The sequence below is a fragment of the Choloepus didactylus genome, chromosome 12 (genome assembly GCF_015220235.1).
Source record: "Choloepus didactylus isolate mChoDid1 chromosome 12, mChoDid1.pri, whole genome shotgun sequence".
NCBI lineage: Eukaryota > Metazoa > Chordata > Mammalia > Pilosa > Megalonychidae > Choloepus > Choloepus didactylus.
Window position 1 is genome coordinate 87,383,838 of NC_051318.1, and position 19,029 is coordinate 87,402,866.

Genomic DNA, 19,029 nt, shown 5'->3' on the forward strand with positions numbered 1-19,029 from the left:
AAATGATTATACATACTTTGTGGGGACATGAGGATCAGATGTTTATAAAGTGCCTGAAATAGCACCTGGCAGATACTAGGTGCTTAATAAATTACTTATTCCCTGAAAATTCTTGTATTACTTGTATAAAATATAAATAATGAAAAATAGTGTTTTTCATTGGTACTACAAGTACCCCATATTAATAAAGGGTCATACATATTGATTTGCTTTGAGCAGTTTCAGTTTGTTCCTGAAACCAGTAAAATTATTAATGGCAGCCTCTTTCACTCTTAAAAGTGCCCATTTGGACAAGAAATTGTATAGTCGCTCTACCTTTTATTAAACTAAAGGTAGAGAATACATGATGAGTAGAAATGCTGCCGTTTTGTTAAAAGTTCAATAAACCACTAGTCGGCAGCAGAGTTTAGGTAGATGAGAATTTTTTCCCTATAAAAATGATAAATCATATTCATTAAGGTCTTCACAATATGATTTAGATGCTTTACGATAAATTCTAGGAAATCTGACGTGTGCTCGTGAGCAAACATGTTTTCTAAAATAGGTGTCAGGTGAATCCTGAGAGTCTTTAGAAAGTATCAGCCAGCTTTTTTAGAGTTCTTTTCCCATTGGGCAGCAGTTTATACATCTAGTAAACCTAAGTTGTTTGAAATTGATTTCTAAAAGATACAAGAGCAAGAGTTTTGGCAACTTACTTAATCTTCTTGTTCAAAGTAGTAGGGTGAAATAGATACAATATTGTCACGTAATAAAATATTGTAAGAGATAGGAAATATTATATTGGAGATTTCTTCTGAAGAGAATGGTAACTAAATAATATAACTAATAAAATGTCTTGAACAGAATCCAAATGGGAGAAACCTGATGATTTCATTCCACACTTGGGCAATCTGCTTTCTAGTAAAGTCAGTAAAAAGGCAGTTGGCACTGTAGCAGAGTCCAAATCAACAGATTCACATAGGGATTCTGATGGAGAACAGGAAGCAGCAGGAGAGGCTCCTACTGAAACACAAAAGCCAAAAATAAACTTTAAGGTAGGTTCTTGATTTACTCTTCACAAAAGTTTGTCAGTTTATAAAAAGCTCTACAGACCTTCATTCTTCTAGTAGAAGACAAAATAAAGCCAAGACATATACAGTTATCCCTTCCATGTTAAGGGGGTTAGTGTCACGGCACCCCCGCAATCTGGAAAAATCCACGTTAAAATTTTTTGGCCTTCCCCTCATACCAGAGAAGAAGTCTGAATTTTGTCTTTTTCTTTTCTGGTGTGCTTATAGTACTTTATTGTAAAATTTGGGTTAAGTATTTGGTCATAGGCTATATGTATAAGTAAAGTATTACGTGAAAAAGACATTTTTTAAAAAAGAAATAAAAGTAAAAAAGAAATTATATATATGTTATTAAAAGATAAACTGTATTGATATTATACCTTTTATGTATTACTGAGTTTCTAAACTTTTCTGTGTTCTCTACTGGTTTTCACTTGTCATTTGCAGCTTCTGAAAACTCGCCAAAAATTCCCGTTTTAATTTCTTATGCTGACCCACAATATATTGAAACTGCAGTGGGGAAAGTTGTGATGTGGAAGGGATAACTGTATTTTTCAACTGGATAGATAGTTGTATTATTTACTGAACTCTTTATTTGGGAGCAAAACAGTAAGTTCATTTTTAGACCCCCCTGAATTTGAGATGCCTATGTAATTTTCAAATAGCCGTCTAGAAATGGTAATTTGACAATCATCAGCATACTGGTGGTAATTTAAAACAGAATTGATGTGATAACATAGGAAAAGGACCTTGGGAAACCGTAGGGTACATTAAACATTCAGGTAGCAGGTAGAGAAAGAAAAACCCACAAGACAGAGTGAGGAATAGTGATTGGAAAGGTATGCAGAAAAGCAGAATTTAATGTCCCAGAAGCCGAGGGAATAGAGAACATAAAGGATTAAAGAGAGAGGTCTAGAAAAAGAAAGAAAAACAAAATACCCATTGAATTTGGGAGTTAGGAAACCCTTTATGACCTTCCAGCAATTTCACCAGAGTTTTGAGTGTTAGAACTGAGATTACAGAGGACTGAAAAGTGGTTTGCAGTGTTTTATGTGGTTTGGGTATGAAGGGAGAAGTAGAAATTAGACAATAGGATGGAGGCTATATATTGATTCTTAATATGAGAGATTTGTGTTGATGGTGTTTTTGTTGAACGGGACTTGGGCACATGGAAGGATAAAAAACAAGATGAAGCTGGTTAAAGATAGTAGGGAAAAGATAAAGTGAGATATCAAAAAAAGGTAGTAAGGGAATACCAACAAGGGCAGATGGATGGATTGGTCTTGAAAAAGGAATTAACTTATTTTCCGTAAGAGGGTAAGAATAAGTATGACTATACTGTGGATAGATATCAGGGAGGAAGTTCAGAGAATTTTGCCTTTTAGCCTCAATTTTGTCATTCATGTAGGAAGCAAGAATCCTGAGAGTGAGGAGCTTTGGAGAGATTGACAATATTAATGGTTTTAAATACTCATTGAGCTAGAGTGGGAGAGGGAATGAACCAATAATAGGATTGGAAGGTGGTGCTGAGTGCCCAGCCGTGACACAAAAACATCCAGTTTTATAGTATTGTTAGTCTTAATGCTTTTGAGACATTCTCCAGGCAAGAGCCCAGGTGCCAAGCAGAAAACACATTATAGCATTGATCTCTGCTTGAGATTGCTGGCCTCAGAGGTGAAGGAAAATCAAGGATGCTGAAGAAAGAGCACTCCCAGGCCATACCTAGGATTTCCAGGTCATGGCCTGTGATTTCTCTTTACTACCTCATAAATCTTGGTTGAACTTGGGGTGAGGGATGTGTCTGATTTGTGGAGGAGAAGTGGCAAAGTCCTTGTGATGGCCGTCTTGCAGTGTTTATAGTCAAATTTAGGACCCTGCCATCCAACCTGGGACAGAAACTATTAATTTCTCTTGTATCAAAATTAACACATCCATTTTAAAAACAAAATATAAATGAACAAACAAGAACAGACTCTAATCCTGCTTCAACCCCACCCCACTGAAAAACTATTATGATACCGTGGTGTTTTTTGGTCCATAATTTTTCCTACTCAGGAAGGCACACACATACACATTATTTCAAATAAAATAACAGAACTCAAAATTTTAAACAAAATACTGTAGTAAGGTTTTACTACCATTTTTCAGCTTAATCTATCACGGTTATATCACATGTCAAAAAATCATCTGCCAAAATAATGGCTGCATGTTATTCTGTGGTATGAATATACCATTATTTAATCAGCCTCACATAGCTGAGTATTTCTTTTGAACAACTTCTAAGGTTACTAGGGGAAGAACTAACTGGAGACACATTGCTAAACAGTGTTAAAGTCTGCTGAAATTGGATATCATAAATTTTGAAGTCTAATCAGTTTGTATAGTGTTGTGATTTTTTTTTCTCTGTCAACACTTGACAGGCTACATTTACGAGCAAAAAGACAAATGATTGAATAGATCTCTATTTGGGAGTTTTTAGGTCCTATGCAATAGAAAGTTGGAGGGACAAAAATATTTAGGGTACTAGCAAAAGAATGTTCAAAGTGATTGCTTCTGGGTTTGGGACTCTGTAAAGAAGGATGTAAAGTCTAGAGGAGACCAACAAACTAGAAGCTCAAGGAAAATTTAAGGTAATAGAGATGGTAATGAGAATGGAGAGGAGGAATAGTAGAAGTAAGGGAGCCAGAAAGCCAAAAGAATAAGAACTATTGTGTTCAGAGGACAGATTTTTGGAATTTAAGATTTCAGAGTTGTGGAGTTTTTGAGTAATAACAAAGTTCAAATTAAAAGGTAGCTATAAGGATTTAATATTTTAATACTTCTTATGTACCAGATGCTATAGATGAGGAAATATATTCTGTATAGCATGTAGGGGCTAAAACACTGAAGGCCAGAGTCATTGGTGTTGAGGCTCACAAAGCTTGAGTCTAAGGGATTTTTAAGCTCCTTAGGATGACAGTAAAAGTCTGAATGGGGAGAAGATGGGGCTGGAGTTTGAAAGTCATCAGAGAATTTGGAGTAGTGGCCAGAGGTCATTAGGTCATGTAAGGAGGAAAGGAAGAAAACAGTATAGAAGGTGGTGTGTACCTGAGAGGAAGAAGCCTTTACTGCATGTGGACCAAAGTACAAAATATCATGACCTATTCTATATCAGTAAAAATGTTTTATTTAGTAATTATAGTAATAAAAGAGTCATGGTCTGGAAGCAGTCAAGATTGGTAAGAGAAAGTGGATGCTGCCTTGTAGTCCTGTGAGACCAACAGCATGAGGGAATGAGTTAACATTCTTTGCAAGAATTGCAAAGGAAACGGTGTCCTCGCACTGCCACCATGGTTGCACAGCTTGCAGAAAGGCAGAAATCCAGCATGTGGTCCACTTGTTAAATGTGTCATAGGGCTTTGTCACTGCAGATGAAGGAGTGTCATAGAAGCACCAACTTTAGCTAGGTATCTTTTTTCTAATTTGCACAAAGTTACTAGTTGTATAGGCTAGTAAGTCAGTGTCCTCAAAGTAAGGTTAAATTTCAGTTAAGACTAATAAATTGAGGGAGTTCTTTAAGATTACAGTTATAGAAGGGTCTAATGACATGGCATCAGAATCAAAAGGGGCACAGTGTAAAAGAGGTAACTGTTGGATATGTAAGTAAAGAGAAATCAGAAAAGAGGAGGAGAGGATAAAAGAGGCCTGTTTGTATGTCCTTAATTGAAGACTTCATTACATTAATAAGGTTGTGTTATATTTTTGAAAGTAGCCTTGGCCATAGTGTATTAACATTTTAGACAAAATGAAAAACCTAATAAAGCATTAAAGGTCTTTTATGTACATTTATTTTATGTGCAAATTCAAACAATTGTGTTAATGTATTCCAATTTGTAAATCTATAACAAGTCTTTTAAAAGCCCTAAAGAAATTTTGTTTTTGTCCTGATAGTTTTGCTTGAAGCTTATTTCTTGATTTACATTTCAGAAAAAAAATAAAAACAGTGATGAAGGAACTGAACAAGAATCACAGAAAGAAAAAAGTGTACCTTCATCAGCTCCAAATGAAGACAAATCCAAAGCTTGTAAAAAGTCAAACCCTTATGGAGAATGGCAAGAAATTAAACAAGAGATTGAGTCACAGTAAGTCCCTGAAACTTAAATTATCCCACTGTTATTACAAATATTTTACGTCCTAACACTTCTATAAACTGCAGTAACTAATTTAAGGAATATTGTGCTCATTAAATGTGTATCTCATTTCTTTTATTTCTAGAATGGTTTTATTTTTTCTAATTAAATATTTTTTTAAAGTAAGCTAATAGTTGCTTTAATTCCTACCAAAACCTGACATTGCTGTTGACCACAAATTCACACAGTAACTCACACCATGCTTATATGCTCATTCTCACACTTACAATCAGTGTTGTGTCAGAGAAACATCTGCATTTTCAGTAAATGCTTCGTGTAGGCTATATCTTAAGGTAAGAAAAAAGCACTTCCTTTGTTACTGTCTTGAAAGGGGCTTATGCTACTTACCCAGAGTTTTCAGCTGTTTAGTTTTATGATTTAAACAGGATGGTGGTAGATATGTTACCTAATTTATATTATTAGCTTATTTGTTGAATCAGTTATTGTCTTCAGAACATTTAAACAATCAGTTTCACAGATTGGTGTTTCTGTCTTAGATGCTTAAAAAAGTCTTCAGGAGAAAAAATGAGTATCTACATGGTAAAAGTGATTCTTCAAAACATGGATGCTTTAAAATGGTAACTCTGTAGATGATTGCTCTGTGGAAATGTTTTAATGAAATCATTTATTTTTAAAACTGTATACTTCAATTAAAAGGCCCTATTTTTTTCACAAAATAGGGTAATGCAAGTTTTGGACAGTTCTATTTACTGTTCTCATTAGAATTGGTTCCCTGGGGATAATATAATATAGCTTATTAAGAGTTGTTATTATGAAATCTTCAGGTTGTATTTTATTACTTAATGAAATACTGGGAAATGTGTATTTAATGCTTAATGATGTACCAGACATTGTGATAAGCATACTGACTGACTATATTGAAGTTACAGAAATAATAGATGGCTACATTTTTTCAGCCCCAAGTGATCTCTTGAGTGACTTGCAATAAGAAGATGGTCCTACCATGCTGACATCTCCTGTACTTCAAAGCTGTCATTTTCTTTCTGTTGGTTTTATTTCCTGTTTCTCTTTCATGTCCTGTTTATTTTAGTCAGATATCCAAACTCAGTGTAATAATAATGAGTGGGCATGTATGTTTTGCTTCTGATTTCAATAAAAATATCTCAAAATTCATTTTAAGGATTCTATTGACTATTAGCTTACAATAGATCATCTTGAGCACATTAAGGCAGTGTGCTTTATTTCTAGATTTTTCAAGGATTATTATCAGAAATACATTTTGGCAAAATTTAGTAGCCATAGCTTTGATGTGAATACAGTTTGGGAAATGCCAGTCTGTTTTGTTTTCTTTTATTTTGTTTGTTAAATGTGTGATATCTTTATTAGATTTTTATATCCAAGTTAGCTAAATAAAATGAATTAGGTAGTTTTCCATCTTTTTTTAAAATGTTTCATAATAGTTAATAGTTTCCATACCCCAAAATTTAAAAGTTTGAAAGAAATCACTAGTAAAATCTTATGGTCCTGGAGTTTTGGCTGGCGGTGATATTCCCTACCTTTTTCCGTCTTTTGGTTACTATCTTTCTGTGGGCAAGTTGCCTAATATAACTGAGCCTCAATTTCTTCAGCTACAAAATGACATAATAATAGTTTCTACCTAATTTCAAATTTATTAAGAGGAATAAATTAGAAAAGACAAGTTAAAACATTTAGCACAATTTACTGATTTGGTACCTGGAACACCTAAGCTCTCAAGAAATGTTGCATTCTGCTGCTGCTATTGGTCGTGGTGGTGGTGGTGGTGGTATAACAGTAACGGGCAGTTTTTTATTCTTAAGTAACTAATTTCTCTTAAGTCAGTTTTTGGTAATTTATATTTTTCCCTAAAATCGTGCATTGAATCAAGAGTTAAAAATTTATTACATACCGTAAACTTTCTGTATATTTATATTTTCCATGTTTTCAAATCCCTCTTTTAAAATTTGGAGAGTTTTTCTTTCTTCTTTTGTGATGAGATTTGGCGAATGATATTTTAAATTTTGTTTTTCCTCAGTAAACCAGCTTTTGTATCTAATTGTCTATTCTATTTCCATTTATTAATTGAGTTTCTGTTTCTTCATTCATTTTTACTTTTATTTTTATAATTTTCTTTGACTTTTCTTAGGTTTTCCTTGATTTTGTTCTGACTTTCTTCAAATGAACACTTAGAATACTGGGAATGGGGTAATGGAGGGTGTATTCTCATTTCTTAATGAAAGCGGTTAAAGCTATTAATTTGTCCTGAATTTAATTCTGCCCATATATCCCATCAACTTTGAATGAAGTTTCCTTTATGTCATTGTTTTTTTGGAATAATTTAATATTGTGCTTTTGTTTATTTTTTGACTTGGTGATTTTCCAGAACAGTATTTATTTTTAAATCCCCAGGTAGGTGGGAATTTTTTTTCCACCTTTATTACATTGTGTTCAGGCACTATAACCTTCACAATTTTTGCATTTCAAATTTGGGATGATTATGGTTTTGTGGAGGCACTTATAATTATTTTTTGTAAATGTTTCAAAGTTATTTGAAAAGAAGGCATATTCTCTGTAGTATACTTTACTTTCAGGCTCTTGCCTTTTTCTTCAAGTACAAATTCCTTTTCCTCTGATTATTTGTCAGCGGTATATCCTACTTTACTACCACTTCTGTTACCTCTACTTAGGAACTTTTTAGGATCATGATTTCAAACATGGAACCCTTACTTTTACCCCTCCCATTATCCCAGATAAGAAGTAGTACTATGACTCAAGCACTTTTATCAGAATACAAGGCAAAGCACCAAGGTACAGTGAAATAAATGAGGCTCATGTAGAAATGTCTTGGTCACAGATTTATTTATCCAGTCACCACACACTACTCTTCATTACCCATGTCTTTCTCTGCTTGGCTAATAGAATGTCTTATACCTGAAAGCAGAGTGGAATAGGGAAAAGAATGTAGGTTTGGTGTCATACAACCCCAGATTTTAATCCAAATTCTATCACTTACATAAACAGTTTGGTTTGACCAAGTTATTTAACCTCTCTGTCTAAGCCTGTTTTTTCTCCTGTAAAATAATAATCAAAAGACAAGAATTAACACCTCATCAACTGAAGACGTTACCAGCATTCGTAGAAAGCACCATTGTTGGGAAAATAGGGAAATAGGAAAAACAAACAAAAAAGGCATTTAACACAGTAAAGAAAAGTTCTGGAAGGTGTCTATTAAAAAAAAAAAAAATCAGATTCAAGACCTATCTCAGTGAGAATCGCTTTTCCTGCATCCCCTTATCAGTTTTTGAAGAAATGTTGTAGCATTATGATCTACTAAGGTAGATTGTTGCTCAAGTTTTATATTATGCAGAATGTTTTTTTAAAATATTTTTGAACTAGCCATTATTGGCTTGAAATTTTATCATTGTACTTAATATTCTCTTTTATTTTGTTCTTGAAATCCTAGCAAATTTCCTAAATATTCTTACAGTTTTACAAATTATTACAATGCCTAAGGACATGCTTTCCCAGACCTGTGTTTTTATCCATAAAAACAGAACATAAAAAGATCTCACGACACTATCTTCATAGACCTTTCCACATGGGCTGTGTGAGCAGGAGGCAGCTTTGTTATCCTGTACTTTTGTTTAAGATAATTGAACCTGAATAGCATATATTAAATGAATTTTAGATCTTGAGCAAACACACAAAAAAAATCACATTATCTCTGAATTGCAATTATCAAGAACCATACTTCATGCCAAATCACTATTCTTCCCTTGCTGGTTTTATTGTGAGAAATATCTATAATAGACACCAATACTCTTTTCATTTGCAAATGACAGAGTGGCTTTGTGCATGGCTGGATCTAGGGGCTTGAATGAAATCATCAGGATACTGAGTCTGTCTCTGACTCTCTGCTTTCGTCTGAGTTGACCTTCTCTGGCAGGCTCTCCCCACCTGGTGGCCAAGCTTTAGGTTACATCATACTTACAGTTAGATGATCCCAGCAAAAAGAGGGTGCTTCTTTACAACACCAGTTCCCAGACTGGCCCTGCTTAGTTCTCATCATATACCCAGTTCCCACTCCTGAAATAACCATTATGAATTCTGTGAGGACATGAAGTGAATGCAAAACTCATGAACTGAGAAGGGAAAAAAGGTGGTTCCCAAAAGGGGGGAAGAGGGGAATAGATGTTCTGGTACTAGGAAAAGGGGAATAGGGCATTAGGCCAAAATAACAACAAAATAGAATATTTCTTCTCCAAGTGCCAGTGCACATAGTAGACTTCTGTGTTGTATTATCATAATACTACTCTACATCCAACATAGCTTTTTAAAACCTCTACTGGTCTCCAAGAAAGGTTTTTCTCTCTTATTCCCTGGAATCAGTCTTTATGACGGCATTACCTAGGTTATTCTGAGATTGAGGAGTATAATTTGTACTTATCTTCACTTTTCTTACATGGAATTTCCCAATGCAATTCTCTAGGGCTTCTAACATTTAACCCATTCCTTTACTTTTTTGTTTTAATTTCCTTTCTCTCCTTTTATCACTTTTCCTTTCACACTGGCCAGGTAATCTTTTGTTTTCAAGTGATAGAAACGTAAGTTAGCTTAAATAAAAAAGGTTAATGGTACTGTGAACAATCGAAAGTACGATTTGTTTTGTATGACTGTGTGGTATATGAATATATCTCAATAAAATGAAGATTAAAAAAAAAAAAAAAAAAAGACATAATGCTGAGCAAAATAAGCCAGGCACAAAAAGAGAGATATTGTATGTTACCACTAATGTGAATTCTGTGAAAAATGTACAGTGTTTTATACTGTAGAATGTAGGGGACCTAGAGATACCAATTAGTGGAGGGGGAATGATAATCTAATAAGAACAGATAAACTATGGAGGGTAATCTCAATGTTATGGGAATGGTCAGGAATGATTATGGTTTGTAAACTTTCTTGGATGTAGTAAGATCATGTTGGAAGCAAAAAAAAAAAAAAAAAAAAAAAAAAAAAAAGTTATTAGGTCAGAGTTTCCAAGGAAGTTTCTACCTACCGAGCTGTGGGAGGGGCAGGAATAAGGCTGGGCCAGGAATTAATTAATGGACCCAGATCTGAAGCATTGGCAGGATTTTCCATCTCCCATCCCTTCTTGCCTGCCAGTTTTATTCTCATACCTCTTCAGGACTGCTTTCTCCATACAGGGGGAAATGTGGTTCCCAAGGGGTTTTGTACCCTTCATCTACTAGAGAAAGTTGAACATAATGATCTCTCTGGTCCCCATGTTCACGTATTTCATGGATGGGACTGATAGGTATGCATTAGTTACTTGCTCTTTCTTGGACCATTTGACTAACCAGGGTATGGGTACTGTGATAGGCTCTTGTTCATCAGGTACCAGTCCCAGGAAAATCAGTTTCTATAAATAAATACCTCTCCCACAATCATCTAACTTATACTGCTAATCTTATATAAGCACAAAACATTTGCTCAGAGGATGCATCCATTGTACAACAGGAATAAAAGAATAGATGAGACATCTCCTGACATGTGTCCACCTAAATAAGTGCTCGCTGTCTTAAATACTATTGTAAAATCAGTATTCTAAAAGTTTCCTACTCTGAAACGACCAACATCTAACTTGCCACTATTATTTACTATCATGAGAACAGAGATCTTGGGACTTTGATGGGCTCACAGGATATGTGAAAAAGTTTGTCTTACTCTGTCAAATAATGGTTTTATTTTCTACTTCTGTTCCAGTGAGGAGGTTGATTTGGAACTCCCAAGCTCTGAAAATGAATACGTATCAACTTCAGTAGGTGATGTTGCTGGGCAACCAAAAGTGGTATTTAAAGAAAAAACAGTCACTTCTCTTGGAGTTGTAGCAGATGGAGTGGCCCCAGTCTTCAAAAAGAGAAGACTTGAGAATGGAAAATCTAGAAATTTAAGGCAACGAGGTGATGATCAATAAAAGAGCTTCTTGAATATGCTTTGTGGACAGAATGGAGACTAGACATCTTAAAGCTCCTCTGTGTTGGTTTCTGAGTACTTTGATGCAAAAAATTTAGATTTATTCTAAATTGTATTTTATGTTGGTTATAATAAATCTTTTTTCATGTGAACCTTAGTTTTTTTCCTAAAATGGAAGCCTACCACATTGCATTTTATACAGTGTATTATATTCAGTGTCTAAAAATTGTTCTAAGTATGTCATAATTTAAGATGCTATGTATCGTTATTTAAAACATGGGAAAGCAAGGCCTTTATTCCATTCCTCTTGATATGAATATGCTTATCCTGCACTGAAAATGCATTACTTTTGCACACTGATATTAACTATTATCCAAGAAGTAATAATCAGACCACATAAGAGAAGATTCACAGCCCAGTGATGATTCGGTCCTGAGGATCCCGTCAGAAAGCTGATGTAGAAAATGCTTGCGTATTCACTTACTTCACTCAGTTTAAGGTCTAGGGCCAAGGACCAGGACTGTAGCTCAGGTACTTCAAATGTAATGCTTAATACGGAGTGAAAATGAACCAAAGGTAGGAATGTATATTTGCCTCCTTCAAGTCAAAGCAGCAACCATTGCCTCTACGAATTTTACTTTGAGCCAAGCATTATATGCTAGGAACTGGGGATATTAAGATGAGTGAGACATATCCATGTTCTTCAGTAGTTCATATTCTGGCAGAGTCTTTTTTTCCATCTAGTCATGCACTCTGTTTAGCAGCCTTATATGTCCTGGAAAATATTACTTAAAGCTCTGTAGATGAAGGCTTGAACTCTAATATAGTAGGATCTCTGGTTACAGTAAAACTCTTTAAAGCTCACTTTGACAAATTAGAAATTTTCTGTTTTCTAGATAAATTTCTTAACAAGTAGAATTTTCTCATTTAATACATTGGAAGTAGGTCCCTTCCCTTTATTACTCCTTCAGATTCTTAAAATTATATTTTTTATAAATTGTACAATATTTAACTTCAGTCTTTTTAAAGTTACTAGTGTACATGTGAAAATGATAGCATATTAAAAACTTCATGAAAGAGTAAATTATTGTTTTTTTTTTTTATACTGATCATAGTCAACGTAGCCTGGGTGAGATTTGTCTTATATTTGTTCAGTCTACCTATCTAGGTATTTGATAAACATATAACATTATGAAGAAGTACAGTAGAATTCCTGATAGTCATTAAGTATCTGGCTGGCTAAGCAGATACTTAAATTGGTACTTAAATTGTTTTCTCAGTTGGCAAAGATAATAGATTATAACCAGAATGCAGCCACACTCCCACATTTACCTCCTACAAACTAGGCAATTGAAGACATTTTTAAAACCATGCCTCGTTGTGTAAACTTTGTCTCTTATGATGCATTTTTAAAACTGTCTCCTTTACCTTTGAAATAAGACAGTGTTCTCAAAAGTTGCAAGATAAATCTTAAACTAAACCTGGTTTTAAGGATTTCTCGGAAAAGACTATCGATAGACAAGAATTTTAGTAAATCAAGTCTTGAAGAACTATAGTACTTTTCTATGTTCTTTGAAAGAATAAGTAAAAATAAATCAGCTTTAAATTACCTGGATTTTTTTCAGAAGTTAAATGTTTAATAACATAATTTCTATTAACTTTCTATTTTACTTTTTCATGTATATATTATTAGGAGATTTTAAAAGTAATATTTTTTTGTAAAAGTACTCCAGATACTAGGTAAACATAAAATAAAAAACGAAAGCCCCAGTAATCTTTGACACACACACGCACACACCCTGTGACCACCGTGTTGTTTTTTTTTGCTAAATATATCAACCCTGAGGGTGTGTGCCCATGAGGTCCACTCTCTAGATGAAGTCGTATTCAAAGAAGCACGATCCAAACAACCAAAAGTAGTTTTTTTGTCTGGTTTTTTTTTGTTTTTTTTAATGCAGTGTTAATATATTCTGAGAAAATTTCTGAAACGCCCTTATCAGATTTTTGTAACATTAAAATCCTATAGTAAAGTAGTATGGCACTTGTTCATATAGACATATGTTTCTGGTTGTTAGTGTGCCAGTACCAAATATATGTTTTGAAGCAGATACCTTTCTTTTTCAAAATACTCGTAATTCTTACCCATTCATTATTTCAAGTAACATTTCGTCAAGTTGTCTCCTCTACCCTTCTCCCAAAAAACTCGCTTAGTGATTTTGATACTACATCTATTGAGTTGGTAAGAATTCCCATCTTTCTGACACTCATTCTTATCCATCAACATTGTGTCTTTTCACTTACTGCTGGCTTTATGTGTTTCTCTAAAGTGTAGTGTTCTCCATTTAGGACCTATCCATTTCTTGAAATATGAGCTCCGGAGGGCAAGCCTGGCATGTTGTAAGCACTTACTATATTTTGTAGTGAATAAATGACTGAGAAAAACATTCAGAAGTAAAGTAAAAAGGAGCAAAAAAAAGAAATACAAATGACTTAAACCTACAAAAGGATGTCATTTTTCACCTTTCAGATTAGCAAAGATCAAATAATTTGATAGTGTTGGTAAAGGTCTGGAGAAATACAGTATCTTACACTGCAGAGAAAGTATAAATTGATTCACCTTCTGTTGAGAAATTTTTAAACATCAAAATTCAGAGTACATATCCCTTGATTTTGCACTTCCACTTCTAAAAATGTATCCTATAGGTATTTTCACACATACGAGAAATGATGAGTAAGGGTATTTAATTTATTATTTCTAAATCAAGGAGATTGAGAACAACCTAAAAGTCTTTCAGTACAAAACTGGCTAAATTAATTATGCTGCATACAATCAGTACCGTACTATGCAGCTGCTAAAGAGAGAGCTCTCTAAGTACTTAATATGGGTTGGTCTCCAAAATACACTGTTAGGTGAAAGAAGCAAGCTTTAGAAAAGTTAGAATCTTTGTGGTCCCTTTGGTCTTAAAACATCAAAAAAGACTAATTTTTGATCCTGAGGCTAAAATTGTGGGAAAAAAATCAATTTGCAGATTAAACTTAAAAATAATTATGCCTTGCTAAAGAATAAAATAAGTATACAACAGTTAATAGAAACTTCTATTATTTCTACCAAATTCTTGTTGATTCAGTCATTTTTTTCATTTCTAAATGCACAAGGCTGGTTTGAGCCATCTTGATCTCAAGCCTAGAAAACTACAGGGTGCCCCCTTGTTTCCCTACTGCCATCACTGCTGTTTCAACACATCCTTCACAGAACAAGCCAAGAAATCATCCATGGAAAATACTTTTGCACATTTCCCTCCTCCACACCTCATGATATATCAAATCTGTATAAGGCCCCCATCTCATTTCCCAAAACCGGCTGGCTGTTTCTTAACTGGTTATTTTTTTTTTTAGTTTGAAAATAGTGTCTTCTAATTATAGAAAACTTAGAAAATATAAGGAAAAAGGAAGAGAGACATGAATGGGAATCATATATTCCCATTTACCCAGGACAATCCTGGTTTTCACCTTTAGTACTGGCATAATAGTATCCCCCTTCCCCCTTCAAAAGTGTCCTGAATGGATAATAAATTGTATGGTTACCCAACTTATGGATGAAGCTACTCTCATTGGAAATTGTTTTCCCAATGCTGAAGTTGAGCTCACTTTCCCTGCCCCCCTTACTGTGGCCTCTATTCTCAGCATGCTTTCTGGGCTCCCCCACACCCACCCCCACCCCACAACCTCCACAGCCCTTCTCAAGCCCTCCTGTGAGAGATGTAGCACTTTGCCCTTCCTGAGATCAAAGGTTGGGGTACCAGAGTTACCCCTTCCAGTACACATACACAGGCTAAGTTTAGTAAACTCTACACTCTCAGAATTTGCTATCTCCACTTGTCTCCTTCCCTTCCTACTCACCACTGGTAATAGGCAGTGTTTATAAATGTGCGTCACTCCAGTCTCCACTCTTTATCAAGACTCAAGGCTCTGCCAATTTTTTTTTCTTTATTTATCAAAAAATTAAAAAGCAAACAACAAAAAAAACTACTTTCAAACAAAACAAAAGAAGAAAGGAATAAGAAAAACAACCTAAAATAACTACATTGCTTCCAACATGTTCCTACCCTACCCCAAGATGTGTTCTGGTTTGCTAATGCTGCCAGAATGCAAAACACCAGAAATGCATTGGCTTTTATAAAAGGAGGTTTATCTGGTTACATAGCTACAGTCCTAAGGCCATAAAGTGTCCAAGGTAAGGCATCAACAAAAGGGTACCCTACTGGAGGATGGCCGATGGCATCCGGAAAACCTCCGTTAGCTGGGAATGCATGTGGCTGGCATCTACTCTGGAGTTCTGGTTTCAAAACGGCTTTCTCCCACGATGTTCCTCTCTAGGTGTCTGCGTGCTCCTGGGTTGCATTCTCTAAAATGTCTCTGTAAGCTGAAGCTCCTCCAAAATGTCACTCTCAGTTGCTCTGAGGTCCTTCTCTCTGTGAATTCCTTTATACCACAACTCCAGTGATCCAATTAACACCCACCCTGAGTGGGCAGGGCAACACCTCCATGGAAATTATCCAGTCAAACATTTCACTCACAGTTCACTGAGTCACATCCCCCAAAAATTAACAAACCATAGTCGTTCCTGAGCATTCCCATAACATTAAGATTACCCTCTATAATTTATCTGTGCTTATTAGATTATTGTTCCCCTTCATTAGTTGCTGTCTATCACTAGGTCCCCTACATTCTACAATATAAAACATTTATTTTACATTTTCACGGAGTTCACATTAGTGGCAACATACAATATCTCTCTTTTTGTGCCTGGCTTATTTCACTCAGCATTATGTCTTCAAGGTTCATCCATGTTGTCATATGTTTCACGAACTCATTCCTTCTTACTCTCACGTAGTATTCCAAACCACGCACTCCTGTCTTCTATCACCCTGTAGTGCTCCCTTTAGTATTTCCTGTAGGGCAGGTGTCTTGTTCACAAAGTCTCTCATTGTCTGTTTGTCAGAAAATATTTTGAGCTCTCCCTCATATTTGAAGGACAGCTTTGCTGGATATAGGATTCTTGGTTGGCAGTTTTTCTCTTTCAGTATCTTAAATATGTCACACCACTTCCTTCTTGCCTCCTGGTTTCTGCTGAGAGACCGGCACATAGTCTTATTAAGCTTCCTTTGTATGTAATGGATCGCTTTTCTCTTGCTGCTTTCAGGATTCTCTCTTTGTCTTTGACATTTGATAATCTGATTATTAAGTGTCTTGGCGTAGGCCTATTCAGATCTCTTCTGTTTGGAGTATGCTGCGCTTCTTGGATCTGTAATTTTATGTCTTTCATAAGAGATGGGAAATTTTCATTAATCATTTCCTCTATTATTGCTTCTGCCCCCTTTCTCTTCTCTTCTCCTTCTGGGACACCAATGATACGTACATTATTGTACTTTGTTTCATCCTTGAGTTCCCGGAGACGTTGCTCATATTTTTTCATTCTTTTCTCCATCTGCTCCTTTGCGTGTAGGCTTTCAGGTGTTTTGTTCTCCAGTTCCTGAGTGTTTTCTTCTGCCTCTTGAGATCTGCTGTTGTACGTTTCCATTGTGTCTTTCATCTCTTGTGTTGTGCCTTTCATTTCCATAGATTCTACTAGTTGTTTTTTTGAATTTTTGATTTCTGCCATATATATGCCCAGTGTTTCCTTTACAGCCTCTATCTCTTTTGCAGTATCTTCTCTAAACTTTTTGATTTGATTTAGCATTAGTTGTTTAAATTCCTCTATCTCAGTTGAAGTGTATGTTTGTTCCTCTGACTGGGCCGTAACTTTGTTTTTCTTAGTGGAGGTTGTAATTTTCTGTTATCTAGGCATGGTTTCCTTGGTTATCCAAATCAGGTTTTCCCAGACCAGAACAGGCTCAGGTCCCAGAGGGAAGAAATATTCAGTATCTGGTTTCCCTGCGGGTGTGTCTTAGAAAATTGCTCCACCCTTTGATGCCTCAGGTCACTGTGCTTTTCTGCCCAGCAGGTGATGCCTGTTAGCCTATAACTCTTGACTGGTGTGAGGAGGTATGGCCGTGTTCCCCCAGGTTCTGGGGTCTGGTTCTGAATGGAAAGGGCCCCACCCCTTTCCTCCTAGAGAAGACAGACCCCCCAGGTGGAGGTCATTAGCATTTCAATGGTCTCACTCTCTGCTTGTGCTGTCTCCACCCTTCCCTGAGTCATAGCCCTGGAAACTGAATATGATTGGGGCTTTCTCCACTGAGCCGAAAAAGAAACAGATAGTCTCCTTCAGACCCAGTCCAAGGTGACCCTCTGGCTCTCCAAGGTCAGTCATCACCCAAAGCCTCTGTCTGTTTTTTGGGGATGCGTACCTGTAGTGAGCAGTTCACACTTGCTACTTAAAACCCCAGTTGGAGCTCAGCTGAGCTATATTCGCTTGCTGGGAGAGAGCTTCTCTCTGGCACCACGAGGCTTTGCAGCTCCGGCTATGGGGGAGGGGGTCTCGCAACTTGGATCCGCAGGTTTTACTTACAGATTTTATGCTGTGTTCTCGGGCATTCCTCCCAATTCAGGTTGGTGTATGATGAGTGGATGGTCTCGTTTGTCCCCCTGCAGTTATTCTGGATTATTTACTAGTTGTTTCTGGTTTTTCATAGTTGTTCCAGGGGGGCTACTTAGCTTCCACTCCTCTCTATGCTGCCATCTTGCCCCGCGTCTCTCTCACATAGTATTACCTTGTGTGTATATACCACATTTTCTGCCAATTTTTAATTCCTTCGACTGTAGCTAGTTTGGTTTAGATGAGTGCCCAATCTGCCAGCAGCAGAGACCAACAACTAAGACCCTGCTATGGTGGCAGGTTGATTGCATTGGACTGCTTCCATCATGGTAGGGACAGCATTTTGTTCTTACTGGAATAGACCTTTACTCTGGATACAGATTTGCCTTCCCTGCATTCTATGCTTCTGCCAAAACTACCATCTGTGGACTTATAGAATGCCTTATCCACCATCAGGGTATTCCATCACAGCATTGCTTTTGATCAAGGAACTCACTTCACAGCATATGGAATATGGCAATGGGCCCATGCTCATGAAATTTTCACTGGTTTTACCATGTTTCCCATCATCCTGAAGCAGCTGAATGGACAGAACTTCTTTTTGAAGAATCAATTACAGTGTCAACTGGGTGTCAATAACTTGCAGGACTTGGACAATGCTCTTGAGGATGCTGTATATGCTCTAAATCAGTGTCAAATCTATGATGCTGTTTGTTTCTCCCATATCCATATCATGGGTACAGGTATCAAAGAGTGGAAATGGGAGTGTCACCACTCACTGTCACCCCTAGAGGTCCATTAGCAAAATTTTTGCTTCCTGTTCCAATGACTTCATGCTCTGCTGGTCTAGAGGTCTGTGGTCGATTGAATTACATATCCCAGTTTAGACATGCTCTTTATCTTAATCCACATTCCTGTGGGCATGAATCCATTGTAAATAGGATGTCTTGATACAGTTTTTGGTTAAGATGTGGCCCAAGAATGAGGTTGGGTCTTAATCCAGATTACTGGAGGCTTTATAAAGAGAAAAACCAGCAGTCAGAGTCGGAGAAAGCCACTGGGGAGAAGCCAGAAAGAGGTGGTCAGCAGGAAACCAGAAGAGAAAGGAGAGGACATTGCCTTGTAATAGGAAAAAGCCAAGGAACCCCAAGGATTACCAGCAAGCCAGCCCCAGAATGCCATGGTCTTCCAGGAGAAAGCAAGCCTTGCCAATGTCCAAATTTTGGACTTTTTATGGCTTCAAAAGCAGCCAAGAAATTCCTGTTACTTGAGCCAACCCATTGTCTGGTATTTGTCATAGCAGCCTAGCAAACTAAGACAA

General features: G+C 36.3%; 1 protein-coding gene across 4 annotated transcripts in view; it reads left to right on the top strand.

The window, feature by feature from the left end:
* WBP4 (WW domain binding protein 4) overlaps window positions 1-11,322 on the top strand; it is a 31,964-nt gene extending 20,642 nt beyond the window's left edge. For all 4 annotated transcript variants that reach the window (XM_037800155.1, XM_037800157.1, XM_037800158.1 and 1 more), the window contains 3 exons: window positions 844-1,034; window positions 5,016-5,170; window positions 10,961-11,322. In XM_037800155.1, coding sequence (XP_037656083.1) covers window positions 844-1,034; window positions 5,016-5,170; window positions 10,961-11,171 — 557 coding nt within the window. In that variant the 3' untranslated portion in view covers window positions 11,172-11,322. The remainder of the gene's footprint in view (window positions 1-843; window positions 1,035-5,015; window positions 5,171-10,960) is intronic.
* The last annotated feature ends 7,707 nt before the right edge of the window (window positions 11,323-19,029 follow it).